This window comes from Pleurodeles waltl, chromosome 5 (assembly GCF_031143425.1).
Source record: "Pleurodeles waltl isolate 20211129_DDA chromosome 5, aPleWal1.hap1.20221129, whole genome shotgun sequence".
NCBI classification, from domain to species: domain Eukaryota; kingdom Metazoa; phylum Chordata; class Amphibia; order Caudata; family Salamandridae; genus Pleurodeles; species Pleurodeles waltl.
The window spans coordinates 68818810-68846261 of NC_090444.1; the positions used below are offsets into that span (position 1 = coordinate 68818810).

Consider the following 27452-nt stretch of genomic DNA (forward strand, 5'->3'; position numbering starts at 1 on the left):
CTGATATCCATATAGTGAATGCCATGGTTTGCAAGCACCTTTCACCCACAAACCAGCTTCGGCAGTCCCACTCCCCCACGAAACAAAGATTGGTTCAACCTTTCCCTGGTTACTAGGCCACTCACGGCTAAGTCACACTTCTCAGGGTTCTGTGGCCAAGGTGAGGTAAAGGAAAGACAGCAGCTAGTAAACAAGAAGTAAGGAGATGTTCAGGCTCCCCACATGGGGTTCACTTAGAGGTAGGGGGGGAAGGGAATCACAGGGGCCGCCGTTAGACTCTGAGGTACCCAGCCAGACAGGTCAGTGTTACCAAGTATTTACCAATTTCAGCACCCCTGGAACGGAGAGGCACCCTCAACGCTTATCGACTTGTCACCCTCGACGATTCCAGTTGCACACGACCAGTTACTAAGTCCGCACCCCCTGTACCAGTAGATGCTGTGTCTGGGGCACGAAGATTCAAGTGACCCCCGGACGATTACGATCCCACATAAGGGCTTAGTGCCATACCCTCGCAAAAAGGAGGCACAGTGTCAGGGGTCTGATGATCTGAGTCGCCCTGAGAGTATGTTCATTCACAAGCCAGTTCCCAATGTGGTACCTCCTCGGAAAGAGGCACTAGTCTGGTGTGTGATGACTTGAATTGCAGCAGACAATACCGGACTCTCCTACGAAGGAGCTAAATCCCACACCCCTCTGGGAGGCACAATGTCTAGCACACAATGACTTTTGTCGCGCTGGTCCATACAGTCACACTCAGAACTTGGTTTCTGTACCTCTTTGGAATGAGGCACACTGTCTAGTGCGCAATGACTTTGGTTGCACCAGAGTCCCCAGTCACACACGTCAACGCAAGTTCATCCTTGCCATATGAAGCCAAATACAGTACAACTCAGGTTGTACCCCCACCTCCGATTGTCACAACCAAGGAACAGGGCACCGTGCACAATGAGCATGCAGCCGAGGCTCACACTAGAGAAATGAGACACACTCTATAATAGCAGGCCCCGTGGGGTTCCACATTGGTAATCCTGTTCACACCAACAAGACGCTTCAGCGTGCAGCCGTCCCCATGATGAAGGGCCACTCACCTGAAATGCGTGCAGTCCTTGGCAAGCTCTGCACCAGGTAATTCCCGTCTCCGGACACAATACTTAGGCCACACTAACACCGCTGATGCCAGGTGAAGTCCAACATACGATGTAGGTGCAGCAGAGGGCACTGCTCCCCAGATATTACCTGTCATCGATTAAAGTCCCTCTCAGGAGGTCTTTGATGAGCCCAAGACCTCTGTAGAGAACTGGGGACAAGCTAACCTGCCCTTGGAGATTTACACTTTGGGACGCTACACAGCAGCAGGCAATCAGCCCCAGGCCAGTCTCTAAGTAGGAAGGTAGCGTGTATCCCCTCTTCAGACAGTTATTCTCCTGGGCACAACAGATTCCTCTGGCAGTGTGCCCACGCAGTCCAGCAGCACAGGTCCCGCGGCGCCGTAAGGGTTATTCTGCCTTGCAGAAGTTAAGTACCCCATGTTATACTAGATGGTTCCCTTGAAGTTGGGGTTGTCAAAGGGTTCTCCTTTAAACCACAGATGTTTCCCCTAAAATTCCTTCCTGAGGCTCTGGAATACAGATGTTCATCTTTAGTGGGACCATGCCCTGGCTTCGACAGGCCAAGTGTCAAACCTCCCATACCCCCCCCAGGGGTGTGGAATATTATAGAATATCAACTTGTCCATGGGACAGGTTGCTTTATAAATCTACTTGTCCTGTAAAAAAAAAAATATTTGTCCCTTTGGTGGCATGTAGTGTTGCGACAAATTATGGTAGCAATCTCATTATGTAAGAGTGCTGATAACAGCCTTTCTGATTGAACCATGGCTAATAATTTAGTAGGGATTGAATATAGGCAATTTCAAGTCCTACTATAGCAATTAATTATTTTGCCACCTTTGCGCAAATCTACATACTAGGGCTGGAATGCCTTTGGCTCTGTGCAAACCATATTTAAGGATTTTCACCTGCACTTCTCTAACCTTTTCCCCATTGAGAAAGATTTGAAATGTACGCCTGACAAGGGCAGAAATAGAAGTTCTTCCAGGATTGGGAGAAAAGTGGTTGGAGGGAAAATGAACTTGTAAACGCTCAACAGATTTTCACATGAGCAAATCTACACTGCATATTTGCTCATGCTAAAATAAAGTGCACAAATATGCTCTAGGAGTAAGATTTCCTGGTCTACTTCTGTAAATTCTTGTCAATTCATTAAGGCCACTAATGCAAAGACCTATAACTTGGGTGCACTTTTGTGACTTTCTTTAAGAATTGGGCCCCCCAATTAGGTCTGGTGTTAACCAAGACATTTTGTTTTTATTAAAATTATATTTCTCTCTCTCTAGCCATCTATATGCTGGCTTTGCTGTGAGTGACACCAATCTGCGGTTCCACAAGGAGCATATTGGCACACAATGTAGTTTTGTACAGTGCCAGGAACTACTGTGGCAATGTGTGCTTTTTTTAGACTAAATTATTTTTTTGTCAATGTGTTGGTGGTGACGGCCTGGCAGCTCCCACAACAATAGTGTTACAAAAGCCATGTCAAAACAAGACACGCATAGACAAAACCAAGACTAACCACCAATGTTGGATCAGTTGGCTATGCCAGTGCTTGTTTTTTGTTTCGTTTCCCATAATCTTGTTGAAAATGGTTACACTGATTTTCCATTATGAATATTTTTGGAAATACTAGCATGCATCAGTGTTTACTAAATGATGCCTCGAATAAATACTGCCTAAAATTTCACAGTAATTTAACCAAACTGTTTTTTCCTATATGCATTTTTTTTTCCTGAAACTTTTATTTTGAAAGCAAATAATCAACAAACTTGCTTGCAAGCTTCTGCAAGCATTTGCATCTAATCCAAAAGCATTCTGGGAGCATTATATGTATAGCCTCGTATTGTTGAACATTTCAAATGTTTACAAACTTTATTTTTTTATTTTTTATTTTTTTACTGGAACCGCTGTCAGTAATGCAGTGTCACCTTACATTTATTTTGATTGATCACCCTAATAATAAAGACTTTCCATTAGTGAACCATAAATACAAGTTTGAACAACATTATCATAGACACACATGACCTTTCCTTCAGACAGTTCCCCTCCCTGTAAACTGGTAGCCAAATGGTGTGTACTGCAGAGGGTCGGGCCTACTTGTCCCAAGGACTAAATAAACATAAAAACTTGTTGTCCTTGACCCCAAACCATATGTCTTGGGAGTTGGGATGTAGGAATTCCACACCCCTGCTCCCTCCCCCCCTTTCTGGATGCCCAAGTGTTGTAGCAGTCGCCTGGGGAATGCACAGATGTGCTCTTCCCCCTTGACCCATGGAATGAAGCCTAATTTACAAGACACCAGAACCCTTTCAGAACCTAGAAATGCCCACTTCTTAGAAGTGACATCAATAACAAAACCAGCTTTACCATCAGACGCTGTTTGTCATCCTAAATCCAATTATACTAAACACCACAATACTAAAAATCTACCATTGCAGCCAGACTTAATAAGGCTCTTTCTCCCAACTTACCTTATGGACAGAACAACTCTCATAGGTAGTGCGAACTTGTATGGGTATTCGGCACTCCCTGGGGCACGATGCCCTGGCGCACACCCATGCCTGCCGGGGCATTTAGGGCACCTTTGTTAAAATCACCACAAAGGTGCAAGTGCGCCAATACTGGCCTGCTCTACCAGGCTCAGTTCCTATATTCGAATACCCATGCGCAAATGTGCGCACCCTGGCAAGTGATGCCAGCTCTCGTACCGAAATAGGAAAACCACCTGGGTGCCAGTATGCACACACGGGCGAGTGTTACTTCCAGGTGGATGGAAGGATGGCGCCAGCACTTTCACACTGTACTTAAAGTGAGAAAGTCCCCAAGGCTGGCAGGCCCTTTGTGTTATCTCTGCATATCAAGTCTAACGTTCACTCAGAAGGTAGTCCCTCCAGACATGCTTTTGCGGATTTCACCTGCGTGAAAACATGCAGTCAGCCCCCATACTCCACCCTAAGTTTCACTGGAATCTCACAGATGCATATAGACCTCTCACCATCAGCTCCCCTTTCACTACCAGCAATTTACGCTTCCTTCGAAGTGTCTTTGTGTAGATGTGGTAACCACCACCACTGGTCCGCCTTTTGGGTTCTTGGCTGTTCTCATCTTGTCGGTTTCATGAAGGAAGACAATATGCACGTTTCACTAGTTGCTGTGATGACTTTTCATGCAGTCCCCAAAGATCTTGCAGTGTCTCTTCAAGATTATCCACTAAGGGTTCTGCAGACCTCTACTGAGGGACCTGAAAACATGAAGATCACCCCTTCTTTCAGCTGTTCAGATGTTTTAATTGGGCGTCCATCTTCAAGATACCATCCACTGCACATGGCTTAAAGGAAGACTGCTCATATACTCTTTAGCCAGTCTTCCACATAATTCTCCGCTGCAGTCACCCTACGTGTTGTCATTTACGAGCCCTGTTCAACATTCTTTATTCTACCAGAGAGTTACTCTATTGCGCGGCAGTCCACCTCAATCACTGACTGTGTCTACAGTTTATTTCTCTACATTTGAGTGGAGCACATTGCTAGACGTCAGTGCATGCTTTCATCTGCCATGAGTAGTCACTCCTCAGAAGGTTCACACTCTGCAGGGTCGGTCTATGCATTCCTGCCTGCAGCACTTCTGCATTTAAAAGTCCTCGATGCACCTCTTTTTGTCTGCCACAGTGGTAGCGTGTGTTGTAAACACCCTCGTGCCTCACTTTACTGCTATATTTTCCTGGGCATCCTTCTCCATCTTACCTTGCTGGGCTCCCACCTCTGAGGATGCCACTTTGAGAGCTCTGTATCTGCATCTGGCCAACTCGTGCTGTCCTCTGTCACACCAGGGCAGATGTCTTCCAACGTTTTTGTACTGACTCCCCCTTAAGTAAAACTTTTTAAAGTAGTGCCCCCTTCCAAACCTTTATGGCCACGATTGAGGGAGTGGGAGGGTCGTCGCTGATTGCAGGAGGTTGGTATTTTGTGTTCATTTTAGGGGTGCTTTTCTGTATCTCATAAGCCACACTAAATGTAAAACTTATAAAAGAGCATCAAACAAGAACAGAATTGACCAAAAACACTGTTCCCTGTTATTGGGGTGCTGTGAGCCCTTCACACTCTTGGGCCCCAATGCAACCGCAGTTGCAGCACTAATGGTGGCTACGGCCCTCCGATGCAGGATGTCTACTCCTCTTCTTTCACGCCTTCCCATGCTGGACCCTCACTTCAGTCTTGAAACAGGCGGTCTGTCGTGTTCCAAAAGGAAACTAGGAGCTACATTTTACCTGCACCCCTTGTTTTACGAAAAGAGTACCCTCCCCCACAATATTAGCAAGGAAAACTATCGCCAGTGCGCCCTTTTAAAAGTACAACACTTATAATTGTGATGCAATGGGCCCCAGTGCCACTGCACCTGCTTCACTAATGATAACTACCTCTTTGCAAAGAAGGCTATCTCCGCCATCCCTCTCACGCCTGTGTCTCTGATGTACAAATCAAAGTGTCTCCTATGCTTCAGTTTTTCCCCTCCCTCTGGCCATTGCTGTGAAGTCCAAAGCAACACTGGAACAACTCACTGGTCCCCTAATGCAAGGAAGAAAGCCTAGGAAAGCAGACGTATTTATTTCGCTGCAGCACCAATGATACCTACAGCTCTGTTGGCTGTCTACTCTGAGCCTATAAATAGAATTAGTACACTGTTCCAATATATCTACATGCAGAGAAAGGAAGTGTCAGTATTAGCAGGAGAGCCCTCAAGCATCGACTAGGACGCTAAGCATCATCATTGGGCAGTCTCCTCGTCAGACCGGCACTGCAATGTCTGGCGGACCACCCCACGTACGGTGGCGGTTCTCAACCGGAGATGGTATAGCAGATCTAATGAGGTCTGCAGTAAGTACTGACAACTAAGAAAAAAAGGAGAGAGAAAAATGGATTAAAATTGGCTCTGAGCCTCCCTTATTTTGAATGATTAAATCATGATGCCGATCAGGCCAAGATAAAAAAAAAAAAGAAAGAAAGGAAAGGAGGTGGTGTACCTGGTCCTAACACAGTGTGGTCAACATGTTTCGCGCCTCTGTGGTCAAAGAATGATCCTATGGCGCTTCATCAGGACCATGAACTACTACTTCTCCTATTTATATCAAAAGATAAGTGCTAGAAGGTCACTTACTGAACGAGGACTACTTGTCACCGTCAATTGGTCAGTAGGTCGCCCTGCATAAATATGGAAACAGAGACATACATTGGTGTCTATAACGTGAAAAAAAAAAAGTGATAAACGTAATTGCCCCGAAACAAAGTGTGGCACAATGGACATGACACAGAGGGCTTACCATCCCATGTAGAGAAAGGGCATCTACTGACTTGTCAGCCAACAAATGAGTTGACAACACCCGTAACTAAGCTTGCACAAACTTGTTAAGGGAGAGCGAGGTTTTACAAAAATAATGCGCGCGCTGGCACAAGTGTCATAAGGAGTCAGACCGTGACTTAAGCCATCGCAAACCTATTAGGGGAAAGCGCGGTCTTTAAAGAATGTGCGCTGAAAAGAGACAAAAAGACAACAGCGGCATGGAGGACTTACTTCTGTCTTCCTCCGGTCCCGCAGCCAAACCTACCCTGGGTCGCGTGCCTGGAAACAGTGGCACAGCGTCCAGGGGAGGTTATAAATAGTCTGCAATCAATGCGCGCCTATCCCGGAACTCAACGCTGTCCGTCGGTAAATAAAAAAAATAAAAAAAATACATGTAGAAACGGCAGCCATCTTGGTAGTCCCAACTATTAATGATGTCTACTGGCTGTCTACTCTGCCCATTCCACGTGGCCATCACTCCTAAGCCTGATGCCCAAAGCAGGCTTTCTGTAGCTCTGTCCTAAAAAAAAAAACACATCTAACCCCCTGCCTCAGGCCCCCCATTTCTCGGTCCTTGCTCAGTGTGTAGCAAAGGTGCCCTGGTCCTTAATGCTAGCAAGGAAAATGGGCCCACACCACTTTTCATAATAGGGCATGGCGGAGGGGCTCCTGTGATGTGAAGCAGAGAGAGGGATATAGAGTTAAAGAAGAAAAATGCCTTCTCACCAGGGAATTGGCATGGTTGTGATGGGGTTTCAACTTGTTCGCAGTTGGTTGGTCTTGTATTAGGCTTTCGATTTGAGTGATGATGGGGAGTTAGAAGCTGGAATGTGGGTTTGGATTTTGTTCATGGCCCTACTGTGCTGGTCATTCTCTGATGACTGAAGGTAAAGGTCGTGGTAGGATCTGGATGTGAAGAACAGGATCCCAATATTATATCTGCAACATTTTCTCTTTGCTATGTTTGTACTGTAAGTGACTTCATCATGCAGCCCTGGCCAAGGTTGATTAAGGAGCCCAGAAATAAAAACGAGGGAGATGTGAAGTGTGGGGGTCTGTGAACTCCAAAACTTTAAGCCTTTGTCTTTCTGCCTCATCGGGATATAGACAGACCCTTGTTAAATTAGCGTCTGGAGTGCTAGAGCTCACACGCTGGATTTTACTTCCTTAATTTTGATGTCATGACTGTGTACACTTACATCTGAATGATCCCATGCACCCAGTTTTATCAAACACCTGTTCTTCACTCAATAATGCTTTGTGAACAAGTTAAACTCAGATGGTTTTAACCACTGACTGCTAGTAGATACAGTTTAGTGCTTGTGAAATGATTTTCAAGGTTGTAAATGGGCATTCTTTGTTTTTAGGCATGTTGAAGTGTCCTTGTGTTAAATGGTGGGAGTCTAGCAATCACTGACTTTTTTTCTAATCCCTGGAAAATAATTGCCATAATGTAGGTAATTCTGGTTTGGGTCAAGAGGGGCTCTCTGATTTTCTGCGATCCCCAAATAAGTATTGCATCCCTTTGCCACCTCCTTTGATGCTTGAATGAGATGTGATTGTTGACCCACACCTATCTTTTTCACTTCTTTGTTGGGCTGGTGGAAGAAGATGCAAAAACCACTGGCCCCCTACCATCAGTATCTCCTGTGCACTATGGAACGCCAGTTGATGCGCCGTTGTATACTTGTACCCCCTCTAACAACACCCATTTTTTAGTCCCAGGCAGTCTGGTATCATGTCTTGGTATTCCTCCTCAGGCTAAAATGCCAGCTGCCTATTCTTTGCACCCGTCTTGTAATCTGAAAACAAAATATAAGAGCGGGGTAGCTGACCACCTGGTTCATTATGATTGATACTGCTTCTAGGCCTGGACTTTTGTGCAAAAGCCTAATGCATTATGGGTATTGTAGTCTTCCATTGAACACAACTGCGATTTGTAGTTACAAACTTCAGAACTGGAGGCAAACTGTAATGAACTAGAGTGAATTGATCGTCCTTGTGTGGAGGAAGTTTACCCGACTCGTCGTCCTGCCACCTTCCTGCCACCCTTCTTAACATGGCATTCTGTGGTACAAGCTGGAAAACACTCATCTGCAAACTGAGCGAAACACAATCTTGTGATCACTCTTGCATTGGTTAGGCAGAAGGTATCCCCGTTTCCCCATCTCCCTCTGCTTTTTTCTGGGATAATCCACAAACTGCATATGGGCATTCACTCCCATTAGGTGGACAATTTAAGACACAACCACCTCATTGGGTTCTCACTGCCTGGACAAAATACAGCCTACATACAATAGTTTGCACATCAAACCCCCAGCAATGTTAAGAAGCCATAGAATTGGTCTACACTGTGCTATGGCGAAAGACATATATTGCTACTAAACTGCACGCCTTCAGAAAGCAGCAGACGCCATTTGGCATTGTGGATGGAGCAAAGTTTAATAGCTCCAGCAATAGGTAAAAGGGAGAAGAAGAGCTGCTTTTCAGCTGTGGTGAAGAGTACATGATGTTTATCTCTGCAGGAGTTTATGATATCAAATAGTGGGCTAATTAAGAGATGAACACCACCTCTTACATTTCTGACCATTGCCACTGTCATCTGCTGTTTACGTAGTATCTCTTTACTATTTAAATCCTCTCTTACTGTGGCAATGTGTTCCACCACAGGTCTGGCCAGGGGATGCTGCGGTGAAGCATGAGTTGCCAGTGTCTCCTGTGCCATGAGCTCTAACTGTGTGAGTACAATGTATCTTAAATTGTGTGTCTTTTTTGCAGGCCCTGGTGGTGTGCTGTGGTCTCATCACAGGATGCTGCTGCTGCTGTTGCTGCTGTTTCTGCTGTGGGCGATGCAAGGGTCCCCAGGAGGACGAGTCTTACAAATATGTAAATCCAGATGATTTGGAGGCACAGATAAGAGCCGAGGAAGGTGAGTAATGCACATGTGTTGAGCAGGGAAGTGGAAGAGTGTTCTATTCTATTGTGCACATATCCTGCTGCAGATCACTTTGTATCCTAGAAGAAATGTTTTGACCTGTAAAAACAAAACCTAATTTCTGGAAATACAAAAAAATAAAATTCTGATAGACTTCTATCTGCAGATTCCTCACCTTTTGACTATTCCCTCAGGTGTCAGGCTGGATCTGGAACATCTTTAGCAGTACCCCTGCGTTCCTGCAGGTGGAACCAATGGCTCCTCGTCAACTTTGTTCTGCGCTGAGTAAGACGTGTGTGGCCCTATGTAGGTGCCACCCATGCGGGCTGACCTCAGTTCCTTTTTTTCTGCACCAACAGGCACAGATCCAGAGCTACTCGTATTCTTATTCAGACACTACTACAAAAAAATTCCACCAAAATATACTGTGCAAGGGGAAATGTCACCTCCCAAAGCTAAAGGATTTAAATCCGGTAAGAAATGTCACAAACAAATGTCTGTGACTGACACACATATGGTTTACCTTGGGTCAGGCCACAATTCCAAGGCCTGCATTCATTGTTTCTTGATGCACACTGTAAGGAAATGCCTCCTTGGCATGGTTGCCCCCTGACTTTTTGCCTTTGCTGATGCTATGTTTACAATTGAAAGTGTGCTGAGGCCTGCTAACCAGGCCCCAGCACCAGTGTTCTTTCCCTAACCTGTACTTTTGTATCCACAATTGGCAGACCCTGGCATCCAGATAAGTCCCTTGTAACTGGTACTTCTAGTACCAAGGGCCCTGATGCCAAGGAAGGTCTCTAAGGGCTGCAGCATGTCTTATGCCACCCTGGAGACCTCTCACTCAGCACAGACACACTGCTTGCCAGCTTGTGTGTGCTAGTGAGGACAAAACGAGTAAGTCGACATGGCACTCCCCTCAGGGTGCCATGCCAGCCTCTCACTGCCTATGCAGTATAGGTAAGACACCCCTCTAGCAGGCCTTACAGCCCTAAGGCAGGGTGCACTATACCATAGGTGAGGGTACCAGTGCATGAGCATGGTACCCCTACAGTGTCTAAACAAAACCTTAGACATTGTAAGTGCAGGGTAGCCATAAGAGTATATGGTCTGGGAGTCTGTCAAACACAAACTCCACAGCACCATAATGGCTACACTGAAAACTGGGAAGTTTGGTATCAAACTTCTCAGCACAATAAATGCACACTGATGCCAGTGTACATTTTATTGTAAAATACACCACAGAGGGCACCATAGAGGTGCCCCCTGAAACTTAACCGACTGTCTGTGTAGGCTGACTAGTTCCAGCAGCCTGCCACACCAGAGACATGTTGCTGGCCCCATGGGGAGAGTGCCTTTGTCACTCTGAGGCCAGTAACAAAGCCTGCACTGGGTGGAGATGCTAACACCTCCCCCAGGCAGGAGCTGTGACACCTGGCGGTGAGCCTCAAAGGCTCACCCCTTTGTCACAGCCCAGCAGGGCACTCCAGCTTAGTGGAGTTGCCCGCCCCCTCCGGCCACGGCCCCCACTTTTGTCGGCAAGGCTGGAGGGAACAAAGAAAGCAACAAGGAGGAGTCACTGGCCAGTCAGGACAGCCCCTAAGGTGTCCTGAGCTGAAGTGACTCTAACTTTTAGAAATCCTCCATCTTGCAGATGGAGGATTCCCCCAATAGGGTTAGGATTGTGACCCCCTCCCCTTGGGAGGAGGCACAAAGAGGGTGTACCCACCCTCAGGGCTAGTAGCCATTGGCTACTAACCCCCCAGACCTAAACACGCCCTTAAATTTAGTATTTAAGGGCTACCCTGAACCCTAGAAAATTAGATTCCTGCAACTACAAGAAGAAGGACTGCCTAGCTGAAAAACCCCTGCAGAGGAACACCAGAAGACGACAACTGCCTTGGCTCCAGAAACTCACCGGCCTGTCTCCTGCCTTCCAAAGATCCTGCTCCAGCGACGCCTTCCAAAGGGACCAGCGACCTCGACATCCTCTGAGGACTGCCCCTGCTTCGAAAAGACAAGAAACTCCCGAGGACAGCGGACCTGCTCCAAGAAAAGCTGCAACTTTGTTTCCAGCAGCTTTAAAGAACCCTGCAAGCTCCCCGCAAGAAGCGTGAGACTTGCAACCCTGCACCCGGCGACCCCGACTCGGCTGGTGGCGATCCAACACCTCAGGAGGGACCCCAGGACTACTCTAAGACTGTGAGTACAAAAACCTGTCCCCCCTGAGCCCCCACAGCGCCGCCTGCAGAGGGAATCCCGAGGCTTCCCCTGACCGCGACTCTTTGAATCCTAAGTCCCGACACCTGGGAGAGACCCTGCACCCGCAGCCCCCAGGACCTGAAGGACCGGACTTTCACTGGAGGAGTGACCCCCAGGAGTCCCTCTCCCTTGACCAAGTGGAGGTTTCCCCGAGGAACCCCCCCCTTGCCTGCCTGCAGCGCTGAAGAGATCCCTAGATCTCCCATTGACTTCCATTACAAACCCGACGCTTGTTTCTACACTGCACCCGGCCGCCCCCGCGCTGCTGAGGGTGAAATTTCTGTGTGGGCTTGTGTCCCCCCCGGTGCCCTACAAAACACCCCTGGTCTGCCCTCCGAAGACGCGGGTACTTACCTGCAAGCAGACCGGAACCGGGGCACCCCCTTCTCTCCATTCTAGCCTATGTGTTTTGGGCACCACTTTGAACTCTGCACCTGACCGGCCCTGAGCTGCTGGTGTGGTGACTTTGGGGTTGCTCTGAACCCCCAACGGTGGGCTACCTTGGAACAAGAACTAAGCCCTGTAAGTGTCTTACTTACCTGGTTAACCTAACAAATACTTACCTCCCCTAGGAACTGTGAAAATTGCACTGTGTCCACTTTTAAAACAGCTATTTGTGAATAACTTGAAAAGTATACATGCAATTTTGATGATTTGAAGTTCCTAAAGTACTTACCTGCAATACCTTTCGAATGAGATATTACATGTAGAATTTGAACCTGTGGTTCTTAAAATAAACTAAGAAAAGATATTTTTCTATATAAAAACCTATTGGCTGGATTTGTCTCTGAGTGTGTGTACCTCATTTATTGTCTATGTGTATGTACAACAAATGCTTAACACTACTCCTTGGATAAGCCTACTGCTCGACCACACTACCACAAAATAGAGCATTAGTATTATCTATTTTTACCACTATTTTACCTCTAAGGGGAACCCTTGGACTCTGTGCATGCTATTCCTTACTTTGAAATAGCACATACAGAGCCAACTTCCTACACACACCAAGACCATTCGAGACAGGAAGGTAAAGCTCTGCACTGCAAGACCCGGAACTGGGATCAGTCGAGGTCTGAAGATAGGGTGCAGGTCCAGAGGACGCTCTTGTGACAAGTGATATTCACAATCTACGTCTCTGATCAAATCCAAAAAGAAGTGTAAGAAGTCCAGTTACTGAACCTGCAGGGCGCTTATTCCCACATCCGTGACCTGCAGGCCCACAGCCATAGTAGGCCACAAGCATTTGCAGTTCACCATTCTCCCTTTTGGCCTTACCAGCGCCCGTCAGATATTCACAAAAGTGATGGCAGTGGTAGGAGCTTATCTTCAGAAGTTGGGGGTTTGAGTCTTCCCTCTAGCTAGACAACTGACTGTTGAAGACAGGCTCACTTCAGGCAGTCGTCAACCACCTCCAGACTATGGCAGAACATTACTGGGGTTCACTACCAGTGTGCCAAAGTTACACACGACCCATTTGCAGGCGCTGTCTTTCATTGGAATCATTCTGGACATGTTGCAGTTTGCACCTGTCCCCTGGAGTGGTGAGTCCAGGACATTAGGACTATGACTACAATGTTTTAGCCTCTGTCCTGGATCTCAGTGAAGATGACTCCAAAGCTGCTGGGACTGATGGTCTCCTGCATCTGGCATCCAGCACGCCAGAGGGCTCTGCAGTGGGATCTGACGTCCCAGTGGGCAAGCACCGGGGGAGATCTTTCCTGTCTGTCTAGGTTTCAGAGGAGACTGCAGAAGATCTAAAGTGATGGCTGCAGGATTGTGAATAGGTCAGTTGCAGGCCCTTACCCACCTGGAGCTCACAGTGGTGACCGGTCCATTGCTTCTCGGTTGGGGAGGCCATCTGTGAGAGATGGAGGCTATGTGGGTGGTAATTCGTAGTTCTCAAAGCACTACTGTCTGTATAGTCAGGTCCATGGAGGTGGGCATTTTGCCCATTCCGTCCTGCAGGACTACTAGATTTGAGATAGTACACAGGCCCACCACCTGGGAGGTACTGCTTTGCTATCTATTCGAAAGGTGAGGAATCTGCAGTTAGAAGTTTGTCAGAAGAACAAGTTACTTAACTTCGGTAATGCTATTTTTGGTAGAAACCTTTATCTAACGGCAGATTCCTCACCTACCCTTTTGCTTCCCTGTTCTGTGAACTGGGCTCTATTATGTAAGATCCTATCACAAAGATCTGTGCACTGGTCACGATTGATCTGATATGAGCTCCGTGTCTATGGGCGTGGATGGGCCAAAAAGCAGCGGACGTCGGCATGCATGGGTGCTGCCTACATAGGCCCACACATGTCATATCTGACAGTGCAGAGCCATCTGCGTTACCTACCGGCGTGGAGGGGGTACTGCTAAAAACTTTTCAGATCCAGTCTGACACCTGGGTAAATATTCAAAAGATGAGGAATCTACAGTTAGATATGCTCTTGCCAAAGGTAAGTAACTTGTTCTTCATGTTTAAAAATGTCTGCTTATTTTGTTTGTGACACTAGTATCATATTTCTCTCGTAGGGGATTTCCATGTATAGTCATAAGCATTGAATAGTTCCGCGCGCCTGCGGGGACCCCGGAGCACTGATGTGAAGTATATTCTTAAGTGCAAACACCAGCCGTTTAAAGAAAAGGTCTGTCAAAAAACACTTAAGAATAACATTGTGCAGCCTATGTGAACAGCTACACAGGCCAAATTGTTGAAAAGAAAATCAATAGTAGTGTAAATTAATGTTCAAACACCTTTTTATTCTAGAAATGTAATAACAAATACATTCTCATACTTTATTTACACCTCTGATGAGAATAAAACAATGCAGGGCAGTGTAGCCCATAGGCTGCCATTATACAGAATGTAAATAGAGCTGTGCCTTTAAGAAAAGTAAAGTCTTCCTGTTTCCCATCATGCACAGCAAAAGGCAGTTGCCTCAGTTCTTTTTTCCGGCTCCTGCTGACAGGACCCTGAAGCATTGAGCTCTACCTCACAAAAGCTTTTGTGACAGAAATTCATTGAAATATCTTCTGAATTTCATTTTCACTCGACGTTTTTACCTTTGAGTGATCATTTTCTACTGATTTCTGTTAAATTCTGACAGAATTTTGAGGTTTTTCTAGTTAGAAATGCCTTCACTTTTTGATAAATGTCCTTCTTGTGGAAGAAAGAAGGCTAAAACAGATTTACATAGGGTCTGTATAATTTGTCTTCCATCCAGCCACAAACCGGAGTCGTGTGACATCTGTAAAACCTTCTCTAGAAGAACCCTTCGTGACAGAGAGAAGATCCGACTCCAGGCGAAAGAGGACAGGAGAAAAAGTGGCCATTCCACTACAGAGCGAGGAGAAGGTCAGACTTCTACCAGGGCTCAACCTGTTTCCTCCATGACTCCTTCCAGACCTGCTGAAAAACGACATAGATCTCCGACGACGTCGAGAGCGTCGACGTCGAAGCAGGGAACGGCGCCAACATGTTCGCCGTCGAGGAGTGCTTCGCCGGCGAGAAAACGACATCGTTCGCCGTCGACAGCTATTTCGCCGTCGAGGCGGCGAAGACACCCGACGTCGAGAGGATCTGGGTCGCCGTCGACACGGCGAACACAGTCCACGCCAAGGAGATCCGAGTCGGGCTCGCCGTCGACACGGCGAGGGAGATCGCCGTCGAGAGACAGTGTTCGCCGTCGGAGGCGTTCACCGTCACTGCACCGACGTCGAGGTTCGTCGTCGAGAGGTTCTCAGCGGCGAGACGAGTCGACGTCTAGAGGCACTCGGCGTCACCGCAGTTCGACGTCGAGGAGTGCTTCGACGTCGAGAAGACCATCTAAGAGGCCTAGAAGGGTTTATACAACCTCAGAATCCTCGGCCTCGCTTATCCTACTTCCAGCATCACCACAGCTCTCACAAAGGCAGTCGCCTTTACCACAGACGCCGGTAACACCTACGGCTCCTCTTCCGGCGCCTCCTCCAGAACCTGTTCCGAGGACTCCAACGCGATCTGCAGGGCGTTCTGGTTATTCCTCGAGACGTACATCTACCTCAAGGCACCGTCGTCAATCACATCATGGACATTCTTCATCGTCCACACGAGACTACTCTCCAACCTTATCAGACTCACCATCCCCAAGAGTGTCTCCCATAGATGATGTCAACACATTTCAGGAGGTCTTAGTGAGAGGGGCAACCAAGCTGAATATCCCGCTAGCAGCTCCAGCCCAATCGACATCAGTAATCTTTGAGACCTTGCATCAAAGGACATCTTCACGACCTTTACTTCCACTGGTTCCGGGTCTTATTGAACCGGCAATGGACATTTTTCTCACGCCGGCTACAACAAAGTCTGCTCCTTCCAGACTCATTAAAAAGTACCGTCCACCAGAGCAAGATCCTCTATTCTTGAGGTCGGACCCAGTACCAGACTCGGTAGTTATAGTGGCAGCGAAGAAATCGCATTCGACGTCACCGTCTTCCTCTGCTCCCCCAGACAAAGAAAGCAGAAAGATCGATGCTGCAGGAAGAAAAGTATGCTCGACGGCATCTATCACCATGAAAGCAGCCAGTGCCACTGCTTTATTAGGGAGATATGATCGATCCCTCTGGGACTCTATACTACAGTTCTCAGAGCATCTCCCTAGGGACAAAAGGGAAGATTTCCTAGAGGTCGTGAGCGAGGGAGCAATGGTTTCTAACCAGATCATAAGTGCTGCGGCATATGCTTCAACTCTATCCGCACATAACTATGCTCATGGTATAGCGCTCAGGAGACATGCATGGCTGCGGCTTACATCGCTTAAACCCGAAGCACAGCAGAGGATACAGAACCTGCCTTTCTCAGGCTCCACTTTATTCGGCTCTCATGCCGATGATGAGATGGCCAGAATGAAGTCGGAGCTGGATACCTTAAAAGCGGTAGGCATAGAGCGACCTAAAGAACAGCGAAAGGGATTCCGCCCATATCAAAGAAGACTGTTCACCCACAGGTATCAGGCTCCACATTGGTCGTCTTCACGCCCTCAGCAACAGCAGCAGCAGCAGCATCAGAGGGGCTTCTCCAGAAAGTTGACAAGGGGTCGTTCAACACCTCAGACCCAGACACCTCGACAAACTCCCACGTCTAGGCCCTGAATCTTTGCTTCCCCCTCCTCCGTTACCCACTCCGGTAGGGGGAAGTATCTCAAATCATCTAGACGAGTGGCTACGCATCACAACAGACGCCTGGGTATTGAATATTGTGAGACATGGTTACGCTCTCAGATTCACCAGTTCTCCACCATCTGTTCCACCCAAAACAGCCAACCACCATCTCGAAGCTCTGCAGTTAGAGGTCAATATCCTATTGCAAAAAAGAGCCATAGAACCCGTTCCCATCAGCCAACATGGGAAGGGGATTTATTCGAGATATTTCCTTGTACAGAAAAAAGACAAACAAGAGTTTCGTCCCATCTTAGATCTGAGGACAGCAAACAAATGGATTCGCAAAGAAAAATTCAGGATGTTAGCCTTACACCAAATTTACCCACATTTACGTCAGGGCGACTGGCTATGTGCGATAGATCTTTGCGACGCTTACTTCCATATCCCAGTAGCCAAGAAACATCGAAAATTCCTAAGGTTCACTGTCGGAAAACGCCATTACCAATTTGCAGTTCTACCGTTCGGCCTAAAATCAGCGCCAAGGACTTTTTCCAAATGCATGGCGGTAGTAGCCGCCCACTTGAGGAAACAGCGAATATTCGTCTATCCCTATCTAGACGATTGGCTCATAAAGGCCTCCAGCTATCTCGAGGCACAGCAGCATTTCGAATGGACTCTACAACTGCTACAAAAACTTGGTCTTCAAGTCAATCTTCTGAAATCAACAGCAACACCTGTTCAGAGGTTGCATTACTTAGGGGCCATTGTAGATACCAAGCTAGGAAAGGTGTTTCCTTCGGAGGAACGACGGTTATCGATTCTCCAAAAGTGCAAACAACTGCAGGAAAGACCTCAAGCCACTGCAAGAATAATAGCTTCTCTACTGGGCTCGATGGCGTCTTGTATCCATCTGGTTCCCAATGCTCGTCTCCATATGAGACCATTGCAGGAAAATCTAGAGGATCAGTGGTGTCAACTGAGGGACGATTGGGAGAACAAAGTCCTGCTGTCTCCTCACACCCTACAATCCCTCAAGTGGTGGTGTTTGCCCAGCAATCTCTTGGTGGGGATTCCGTTCCAACAACGACCTCCATCTCAAACCATCGTAACAGATGCGTCACTGCTCGGATGGGGGGCGCACATGGAACATCTTCGAGTCCAAGGCGAGTGGTCACAGAAAGAGAGTCTCTATCACATCAACCTGCTGGAACTTCGCGCAGTCCACCTTGCGCTCAAAGCCTTCCTTCCCTCTCTGAGAACGGAAACTCTCCTTCTTCAGACAGACAACGTGGCCACTATGTACTATGTGAACAAACAAGGAGGCACCAGGTCCAGAATTTTATCCAGAGAGGCCCAGACAATCTGGCATTGGCTTCTAGCCAGGAACCTGTCGCTAGTGGCAACTCACCTGCCCGGCATCCAGAATGTTCAAGCGGATGCCCTCAGTCGGGTAATAAGCGAGAACCACGAATGGGTACTACACGACGACGTCGTTCATTCCATTTTCGCACTCTGGGGTACCCCTTCTACAGACCTATTCGCAACCCCAGAAAACAAAAAATGCCAAAACTTCGCCTCCAGATATTACCATCCAGGGACACTGGGGAATGCCCTATGGATAAGCTGGTCAGGGGCATTTCTTTACGCCTTTCCACCGCTTCCCCTGATTCCGGCAGTTCTCCAGAAGCTGTCCAATGCTCAGACCAAAATGATCCTAATTGCTCCGGAGTGGCCACGCCAGTGGTGGTTCCCAGACCTTCTTCACCGGTCACTCAAACCACACATCAGGCTACCATATCGCCCGGACCTTCTCACGAAGTTCAGAGGGCAGATATCTCATCCCAACCCCTCATCGTTGAGTTTGGCAGCATGGCTCCTGAGCTAGTGCAATATGGACATTTGAACTTACCTCAGGACTGTATGGAAATTCTGAGGGAAGCAAAACGCCCTTCCACACGATCAGCCTATGCAAGCAAGTGGAAGAGATTCTGCATTTGGTGTTTACACAACAACATTGACCCGGTTTCTTGTGGAGAACAATCTATCTTACCATACTTGTTAAGTTTGGCAAAATCGGGCTTACAACTGTCGTCAATAAAAGTTCACTTGGCGGCGATAACAGCATACAGAAAGAGTCCTTCACAAACTTCCTTTTTTCGGATTCCGATTATTAAGGATTTCCTAGAAGGTTTAAAAAAGGTTTTTCCTCCCATTAGAAAGCCTTCTCCTCCATGGGAACTGAACGTTGTCTTATCACGTCTGATGCTGCCGCCATTCGAGCCGATACACAAGGCATCGCTGCAGCATCTCACATGGAAAGCTGCTTTTCTGGTGGCAATCACTTCAGCGCGTAGGGTCAGCGAAATCCAGGCCCTTTGCGCTCAGGAACCCTACACTGTTTTTCATTCTGCAAAAGTGGTAATGAGAACTCATCCAAAATTTCTACCTAAGGTAGTCTCCGACTTCCATGTGAACCAAACAATTTCATTACCGACTTTCTTTCAGAATCCAGCTACTCCTGCTGAGAGAACTCTGCACTCTCTGGATGTAAAGAGAGTATTGAAATTTTACTTGGACAGGACAAAAAGCTTACGAAAATCACAACAGCTTTTTATTAACTATGGCCCAATCAGAACAGGTTTGGGCACATCTAAACAATCTTTATCCAGGTGGATTGTTTCATGTATAATGTTATGTTATCAGTTAGCAAACAAATCCCTTGGTGGTAGACCAAAAGCCCACTCGACCAGAGGGAAAGCAGCTACTGTAGCCTTGATGAGAAATGTCCCTTTGGCAGAAATATGCAAGGCTGCCACTTGGAGGTCGGTCCATACCTTTACTAAGCATTACTGCCTTGATACAGACGCTAGGGCAGATGCTCAGGTTGGACAGGCTTTGCTCAAGAATTTGTTTGCATGATTCATGTTTTTCTCAGTATTCTTATATCGACTCCACCGCGGCTATGGGGATGGGCTTGCTACTCTATTCAATGCTTATGACTATACATGGAAATCCCCTACGAGAGAAGGAATGGTTTCTTACCTGTAACTCCAGTTCTCTCGTAGGGGTATTTCCATGATAGTCATAAGCAACCCTCCCTCCTCCCCGGTGGAGTTGACATAGAACATGAATATTATGGAGGTGGGTACTCCAACAAATGTTTTGTTTTTTCTTCATGTCAGGTAATAGCCTCCAAAAAAGAACTGAGGCAACTGCCTTTTGCTGTGCATGATGGGAAACAGGAAGACTTTACTTTTCTTAAAGGCACAGCTCTATTTACATTCTGTATAATGGCAGCCTATGGGCTACACTGCCCTGCATTGTTTTATTCTCATCAGAGGTGTAAATAAAGTATGAGAATGTATTTGTTATTACATTTCTAGAATAAAAAGGTGTTTGAACATTAATTTACACTACTATTGATTTTCTTTTCAACAATTTGGCCTGTGTAGCTGTTCACATAGGCTGCACAATGTTATTCTTAAGTGTTTTTTGACAGACCTTTTCTTTAAACGGCTGGTGTTTGCACTTAAGAATATACTTCACATCAGTGCTCCGGGGTCCCCGCAGGCGCGCGGAACTATTCAATGCTTATGACTATCATGGAAATACCCCTACGAGAGAACTGGAGTTACAGGTAAGAAACCATTCCTTCTTGTTTAAGCTTGTGTACAGCGTATACTACATGGTTAAGTATGGACTGCAGTAGTATTGTAGCTGCATAGTAGTCATTCATCCTGTAGCTTACTCAAGCGCTTGTCTTCACTGATGGTCTGGGATAGCGGCAAGACAGACCTGTGCAATGTCTTCTGCAATATACTCAATGTGTGGACACGCCTCCACCATACCTGCTCAGTCTCCTAGATTGATCCTTTTTACTCTGCTGCAGATGGCAACTGAAGCTTTGTGTTCCTTCTCACTTTTTTCTTTCTCTCTCTCTCGCTCTCTCTCGCTCTTCCTCTCTTTCCCTCCTCTCTTTGTCTCTCTTTCAAGAGTAAGACAGTTTCACTATTGTTTCTATTTAACTCTTTTTCAGCTTTACTTCAACCTATTTTTGTATTTTGCAGCCTCCGTATTCTTCTGATTTATGCTGCAGAAGATCAGATTCAATCACTGTGTGACTTGCACGCAGTAAATTCTCAAGCTGATCGCATACAAGCACTTGCAAAGGTTACTAACACCAGGTCCATTCTGTGCCCCGTCACCCGCTCAGCAGCTGTCCGCAGCACTCAGTGCTCTGTGGCTCATCGTATTCAAGTGACAGCAGAACCTCATTTTTGGGTTCTTTTTTTATAGGGCCCCAGTTGTGTGCTTGTTACGGGAAGGAAAGTTGAGCCTTAGGCCATCTCTTCCAGTATAGGTGGTTAGGCTGGTTGAGCAGTCGGGGCCTTGCTCAGGGGTGGTGATTCGAAGGTTGAACCAGGTACTGTATAACACAATTCGGATCACACTATATACTAATGATCAGTGATGGTTGGTCCTTCAGTAAGAAGATACACTTTAATAAATGCTGTTAAATTGTAGTCCAGTAATATTTAGCTCAACTCTGAAAGTCACAGGTTTCTAGTCCTAACTTTTTAGAAGTATTCAAGAAACACACACACAGGTTGGGGTCTTTTCTGTTTATTGCAGACCAGGCCAGTCTTCTGCTCTGCAGTTTATATCTCCTGTTTATTTCAGTGAGCGATATACGATGTGTCTGGCTAATGTTATTCCCTTTGTGAGACGTCAACACCACAGGTAGCTCAGCAGCTGTACAGAGAGAAGTGGCATTGACTGAGGTATGTTTGAGGAAATGTTCTTCAGAGTCACAAGCAGCAACTTCTGGTGGTGTCTGAATTGCAAACTGTTAAGCTTTCCCTAAATGTAACTTTTTGGGAGGGTTAGTATGTGGTATAGCCCAACGTCCAATAACTGAGTATTAAAGTGTAGTCGCTAGTTTGTTCTCCACCGTTGCTGGTGAGGTGATCACTGAAAGGCTGGTGGTATGTCTGGGGGGCTTCTACTGGGGCTCTGCGTGCTCAACAGGGGTTTGCAAAGACCATTCTTCAGCCAGCAAGCAGGCCAGTAGATCCACTGCTGTGTCGTCTTCATACCTAATACTAAGCTCAGAGAGATGAGTAGCCTGATGCTCTGTGCATCTAGGAATAGGCAGCAGTTCCACAGAGGTCTAGTCAGGTGTAATTCTGTTTTTTGTTAGTATTTGGACTTTAAATTATATTACACTTTGGGGCAGTTAGGAACTGCCTTACCTTTTGGTTTTTGTATGCCAGCCTGACGACTATTCAATGGGCATCTTAAAATATTTTCCCAATTTGTGGTCTCAGGAGCTGCATGGGATTGATATGTTATCTATTCCCTGATAAAGCATGCTACGCAGAAAACATTCATTATATGGAGTTCCTTTCTCCTAGTAGAGGGCAGCTTTCTTGGCTTCTTCCTTATTCTTCTTGAACTGCCTCGGATGGAAGTTTTGTGGATCATCCACAGACTGGCCGCACTCTGTATTAAAGCCCATGTTAATAGATGTCACGGACCGAATAAAATATTACGTTTTAAGCTCTGAAATCCTTCAGTGTGTGACAGTTTGCGTGTGTATACACATGCGCCGCCCATGAAGCTATTTGAATTTTAGTCAGATTTGAAAGGGGATACTCCAAAATCTGAGCATAATCTAGTGTCCGCTATATTGAAACTATAATGTCTATACATAGAGGAGAATAAATAACTGTTAACTGTCATCTGGTCCTGTGAGGCCACCTATGGACCTCTGGTGACATGGTATTGAAAAGAAAGAGGGCAAGTGGTTTCTAAATGTCCCCAGAACTGTCAAGCTGTCTCTTCTGTGTTTTTTACATTCCATTTTTTTCTGAAAAAGTGAAATTTATGTTGAAAACGAATCTGCATAACAGTGAACAGTGCTGCATAATATTGTGTACACTTCTAATCTCTATTTTTTTCATTGGGTGTAATCTAGAATTCCTCAGAGGAAAGCCTTTTCCACAAATTAAATAATTCACAGATGCATCATCCCTGTGAACTTTGGGTTTTGAAAACATTATTGAAAGTACTTTATCAACAGACAGTTTGCTATCAAAGTGCATCTCTGTTGGATTGGTTTTTTCTTGGGAATTTTGTGCGTAAAACAGGGAATGCAGGGGGGATGCAGAGGTGAGGTGGGGAAGGCTAGATGCTTTTAGTTTGCAATGAGCATTCTATCCTCCTCTTGCGTAGACATCCTTTGGCTGTGACTTTGCATGTTTTTTATAGGGACAGTGGCAGGAGGAGTCACAATGCTTTGACACCTATTGTTTAAAAAGACCGGTCCATTAACACGTTCACGGTGTCAGGGCCGTTATCAGCACAGCTCAGTGGAATGCAGAACTTTAAACGGGAGAACCTCGATGCTGGAATGAAGTGGAGAAAATACGTGTTTGGCCAGTTCTGCTTATCTTCTGCTTTGCGTGCCCGAAAGAGTGGTCTTTTGGTTACCGCTGCGCATCATGTCCAGGGCGGTGAAGTGATACCGCAGCCGGAGCCAAGGTGTGAGTTGGGTTCAGGAGAGCTGCAGCCGATGGTGTTTGTGTCTTCCAGGCCTCCCAGCGGCTGCTGTTTGAACCTCTTGTGGTGTAGTGTTGTGGATCCAGACCTTCCCTTCCAGTGTAAAAACCCAGTCCTGCCCTGCGTGTGTTTTTGTGTCTTGTCTGTTTCCTCCACTGAACTTGACAGTGTGATTCCAGTGCAGATGCTTCACAATCTTGCTCTTGTAAGCTTCACTCTACTGACAGGGGTGACTCAAAGTTAATCTCAACCTAAACACAAGGATGGTTACTGCCCCCTCATTCCAGGCTATGAAGTGACTGGCATTAATGGCAGCATGATTAGAATCTACACACAGAGGTATTTTATCTGAAATTTGGTGGCGATGTTGCCTTCTGGCTGTCGCCTCTTCCTGCTCCGTCCAGCGTCTTATAAGTGGGGTCTGTTACTGTCACTCTGTGGATAGTGTAATGTCTGGATCGTCTTTGGTTTAGGTGTTTTACTGTAACTGAGTGAGTGTTGATGTCCATTTGGGACACCTTATGGTTAAAGAAGATGATCTCCCTGCAGACTGCCTTTGTCCAAGTTAGACTCAATAGCATGCATGTCCCTGTGTCCTCGTTTAGTGCCTCCTTTTTAGTGTGGAGGTTTTCCACACCTCTTCCTTTGGTCAGTTTAGAATTCCCTTCTAGAGTGAAACCCACCCCATCCTCTTCCAGTGTGGCTGGCTGCCACCTAGCAGCAGTGGCCTTTTGCTGGGACTCTTTCCTAGCTCAGACTAAAAAAATATCTTGACCAGCTCCGACCGATCTGACCTTGAAATTATTGCTCTGAAAGCTTGTGAAGACTAGACCCAGAAAGAGGAGGCCGTCCTTTTTTGATGGATAAGTCATTTTCATTTTGAAAGCAAACAAGTCTTCTTTTCCTTCTGACCATTAAAGGAGGATAAGAGCTGGCCTCTTGAGTCAGTAACTAGTTCTGCAAGTTGTCTTCGTGATGAGCCTATGCAGTGGTTGCTGTTGGATGCTCTACCTCAGGCCAAACCTGGATTCCTAGAGGCTATTGTGCTGTAACTTGGAAGTTGGACTAGTGCTGCCCTGTGAGCACCGAAACTTCCACCTTCTGGAAAATCTCCTAGGTATGCAACTGACTGAAGCGCCTCAGTTGAGGACACCTAAAAGTACAGAAACCTCAGAGGTGCCTTGAGTCTACTACAGCCCAGCTGGGCAAGAAGCAGCACAACGATCAAACACAGACCAGCATAAAGCATCCACTGGACCATGGAGCCTTAAAGACTTTTGCATGCAAATAACTGATGAGCTTGCAGTATGCCCACCCTCTATAGCTTAGCTGTGCCGTATCTGTGCTTCCTGTCACAGAGAGACATGGAGGTTATCAACCCTCACATCCCTGGTACAGGAGTGTGGTCTTGTTGGCTGGCAGTCTGTCCTGAATCTAAAAGTCTTTCTGTTTTCCTAGACCATGCTGTTCCAGGAATATTGTCATTTTAAGTTGGTCCCTAGCCATGAATTGAGTTCCTTCAGGGAAGTGCTGAAGCCATAGGGTCCAGTGAGTGTCCCAGTGGAAAACTTGTGATTATTGCTATCTTCTGAACAATGGGACCTTAATGTTTGGTGCCCGTGTAGACCTGACGGGTGCTTACCCACTGTAGCATATTCCCACAGAAGGTTAGATCTACAGGATTCCTAAATGTTTCTGAACAAACGGAGTACCGGTTCTAAGATCTGCGATAGTCACAAAACCTGCACACCAGGACTTTGTGCACCCTACAACTGTCACTTCTTTCAAGTGTGTGGGACCTTGGTTATTTCTTTGGTGGGGTTTGGGGTTTATGGCCTTTTTAAATTTGCCTAGTTTATTTATTTATATTTTGTTTATACTAAACCAAAGAGCAATCAGTGTGCTGTTCAGAGAGTAGCATATAATGCCTGCACCCAGCCAGGAGTATACCGTGTGATACAGTTTACAATTGTAATGTGGACGTCAGTTACATATGATTTCATCCACTCATTTGGTTTAATTAACACCAGAAAGAGAAAGATCATGGGCCTGCATGTTAGCAAAATATCAAGATATCGCAGCACATTATCAGAGTGTTACAAGCAAGGCAGGCTGGATCTAATTCAAAAGATGTTTCCCAGGATGCATTAGAGGAGAGAAACCGATATGTGACTGAGTGGTAACAGTTGATACGCTGTTTGAAATCTGAAACAATCAAAAGTGTTTTGACTTGAGAATTGAAAAAAGAAAGATACAAATTAGGGAAAAGGGGTGTGTAGGAGATATCCTGTGCGTATTAGTGGCTCAGTGACAATGGATGTACGTTCAGGATCAATACAGACCGTGTTTTTGAAATTCTGGTGAGATGAAGTCGGGCATAGAAGGGTTTCTATATTTTTGGTGGTTACCCTGAAAAAGCTTGCAACAGTTTGCATAATTCTTAATTTAAGAGGTTTCCAAGTGTGGTGCTTCAGTGCTATGAAAGCATCTTTGCCTTCCTGAGACAGTTTATCTGCAGAGCTATGAGCAGAGCAGTGATATTATACCAGGGATCCCCAGCCTTTTCTGTAACAAGGGCTTTACATATCTATTTAAAATCTTCCTGAGCCACTGATATTACTAGTGCTGTAATAGTGACCTCTTCGGGCAAGATTGCATTGGTGGCCACCGCATGCAAGATCATAACGAGTAATCCTTGCCTCGGTCCGTCAGGCATAGTTACCTGCAGTAATGTAGACAAGGCTTTGTCAATGTGGAACGCCTCTACATGGATAATACAGAACTGCCCCAGGTGTAGTGCCCCCTGCCTCCCTGGTAGTAACAGTAGTAAAAGATCTCCCCATCTCTGCATGATTTATTGCTCAAATATCAGCACTCTATATATACATTTTAGAAATCCAACCATTTCTCTGCATACACTAGCTTATGAGTTCTGAAAATACACACATGTATTTCTCGTATACACATTCGATTTGTTTGTACACATTTATAAATCCAACCAAGCAAAAGCTGCTTATGCATTAAGTTGATCAGCACGCAGAAGAGCTATGTCTAGGTAGCTGATGAGCTGTCAGTAGCTCACAAGCTACTCTGTATTACACCTTGTGTATCAGGCAAGAAGATTTGTAGGTACAGCGGGATGTACGGGGAGAGAGCTGTTGGCTAGCCGGGCCGTGTTTGAAACACCCGGTGTCTGAGATCTATTGTGCTACAGTATGATGTGCACCGTTGAAAAGAGCTGGACTGACCGTGGTTGACTAATCATAGGGCTATACCTGTATATTTAGAGCTAGAATCTCTGCAGCTGGGACTTGTCCCACTAAACCACTCAGTTGCATAACAACTAGAAGCAGTTGAAACATACCAAGGTTGAAGCATTGTATCATTATTGACTGGAAAATGTACTACTATTTTCCAGAATGCAAAAGACCTTATGAATTGTATAGTTAGATAGGATGAGCCTCTGAATCCCGAGTCCTCATCAGAGCACCACCCTTTGGGATATCCTTGGACCATTGTTATAGTAGTATAAAAGCCCAAACACTATAAAAACAGTTTGCGGTTTTCTCTAAAAATGTGCATTATATTTTAACTGCATATTTTGTTTATACATACACTTCCTGTTCTTTGTAGAAGATTTAGCTTTAGTTGGACATTGAGTTTTATTTTCTTTTTCATGCGATATGTGGGTCTGAGCTGCTACCCTCAGCACCTCCTCAAGTAAGGCTGACTGCTCAGCTTTGCTACCCCTGGTCAGTCAAGAGCAGAAAGGATTTTCTTAGCTATCCCATTGAGTGCATTAGTACTGATGGCCATGGGACACCACTTATAAACAACAGTTCTCACAAAGATAATCTACAATGATCTGTCTTCTCCGGTACCCCAGGAATAAGCCTTTGCATGCCTCCACATTTACAGCTCATCTGAGGTATCTATATCTTTGACGCAGGAGTTGTTTTTATAGAGCACAGGAAACTTTCGATAGTTTAATAGTAGTAGTATTTTTGGAAGACACCCTAATTGGTCTCCCAAAAGTAATTGGATCTGATGAGAAGTAACATCCATGGTTATTTCATTTGCCCCGTTCGTCTAGTAACTTGAAACATTGTGCC

General features: G+C 46.0%; 1 protein-coding gene across 2 annotated transcripts in view; it reads left to right on the forward strand.

Moving 5' to 3' along the window:
* DNAJC5G (DnaJ heat shock protein family (Hsp40) member C5 gamma) overlaps window positions 1-27452 on the forward strand; it is a 167179-nt gene that overhangs the window by 113735 nt on the left and 25992 nt on the right. For both annotated transcript variants that reach the window (XM_069233585.1, XM_069233586.1), the window contains exon 4: window positions 9231-9381. In XM_069233585.1, coding sequence (XP_069089686.1) covers window positions 9231-9381 — 151 coding nt within the window. The remainder of the gene's footprint in view (window positions 1-9230; window positions 9382-27452) is intronic.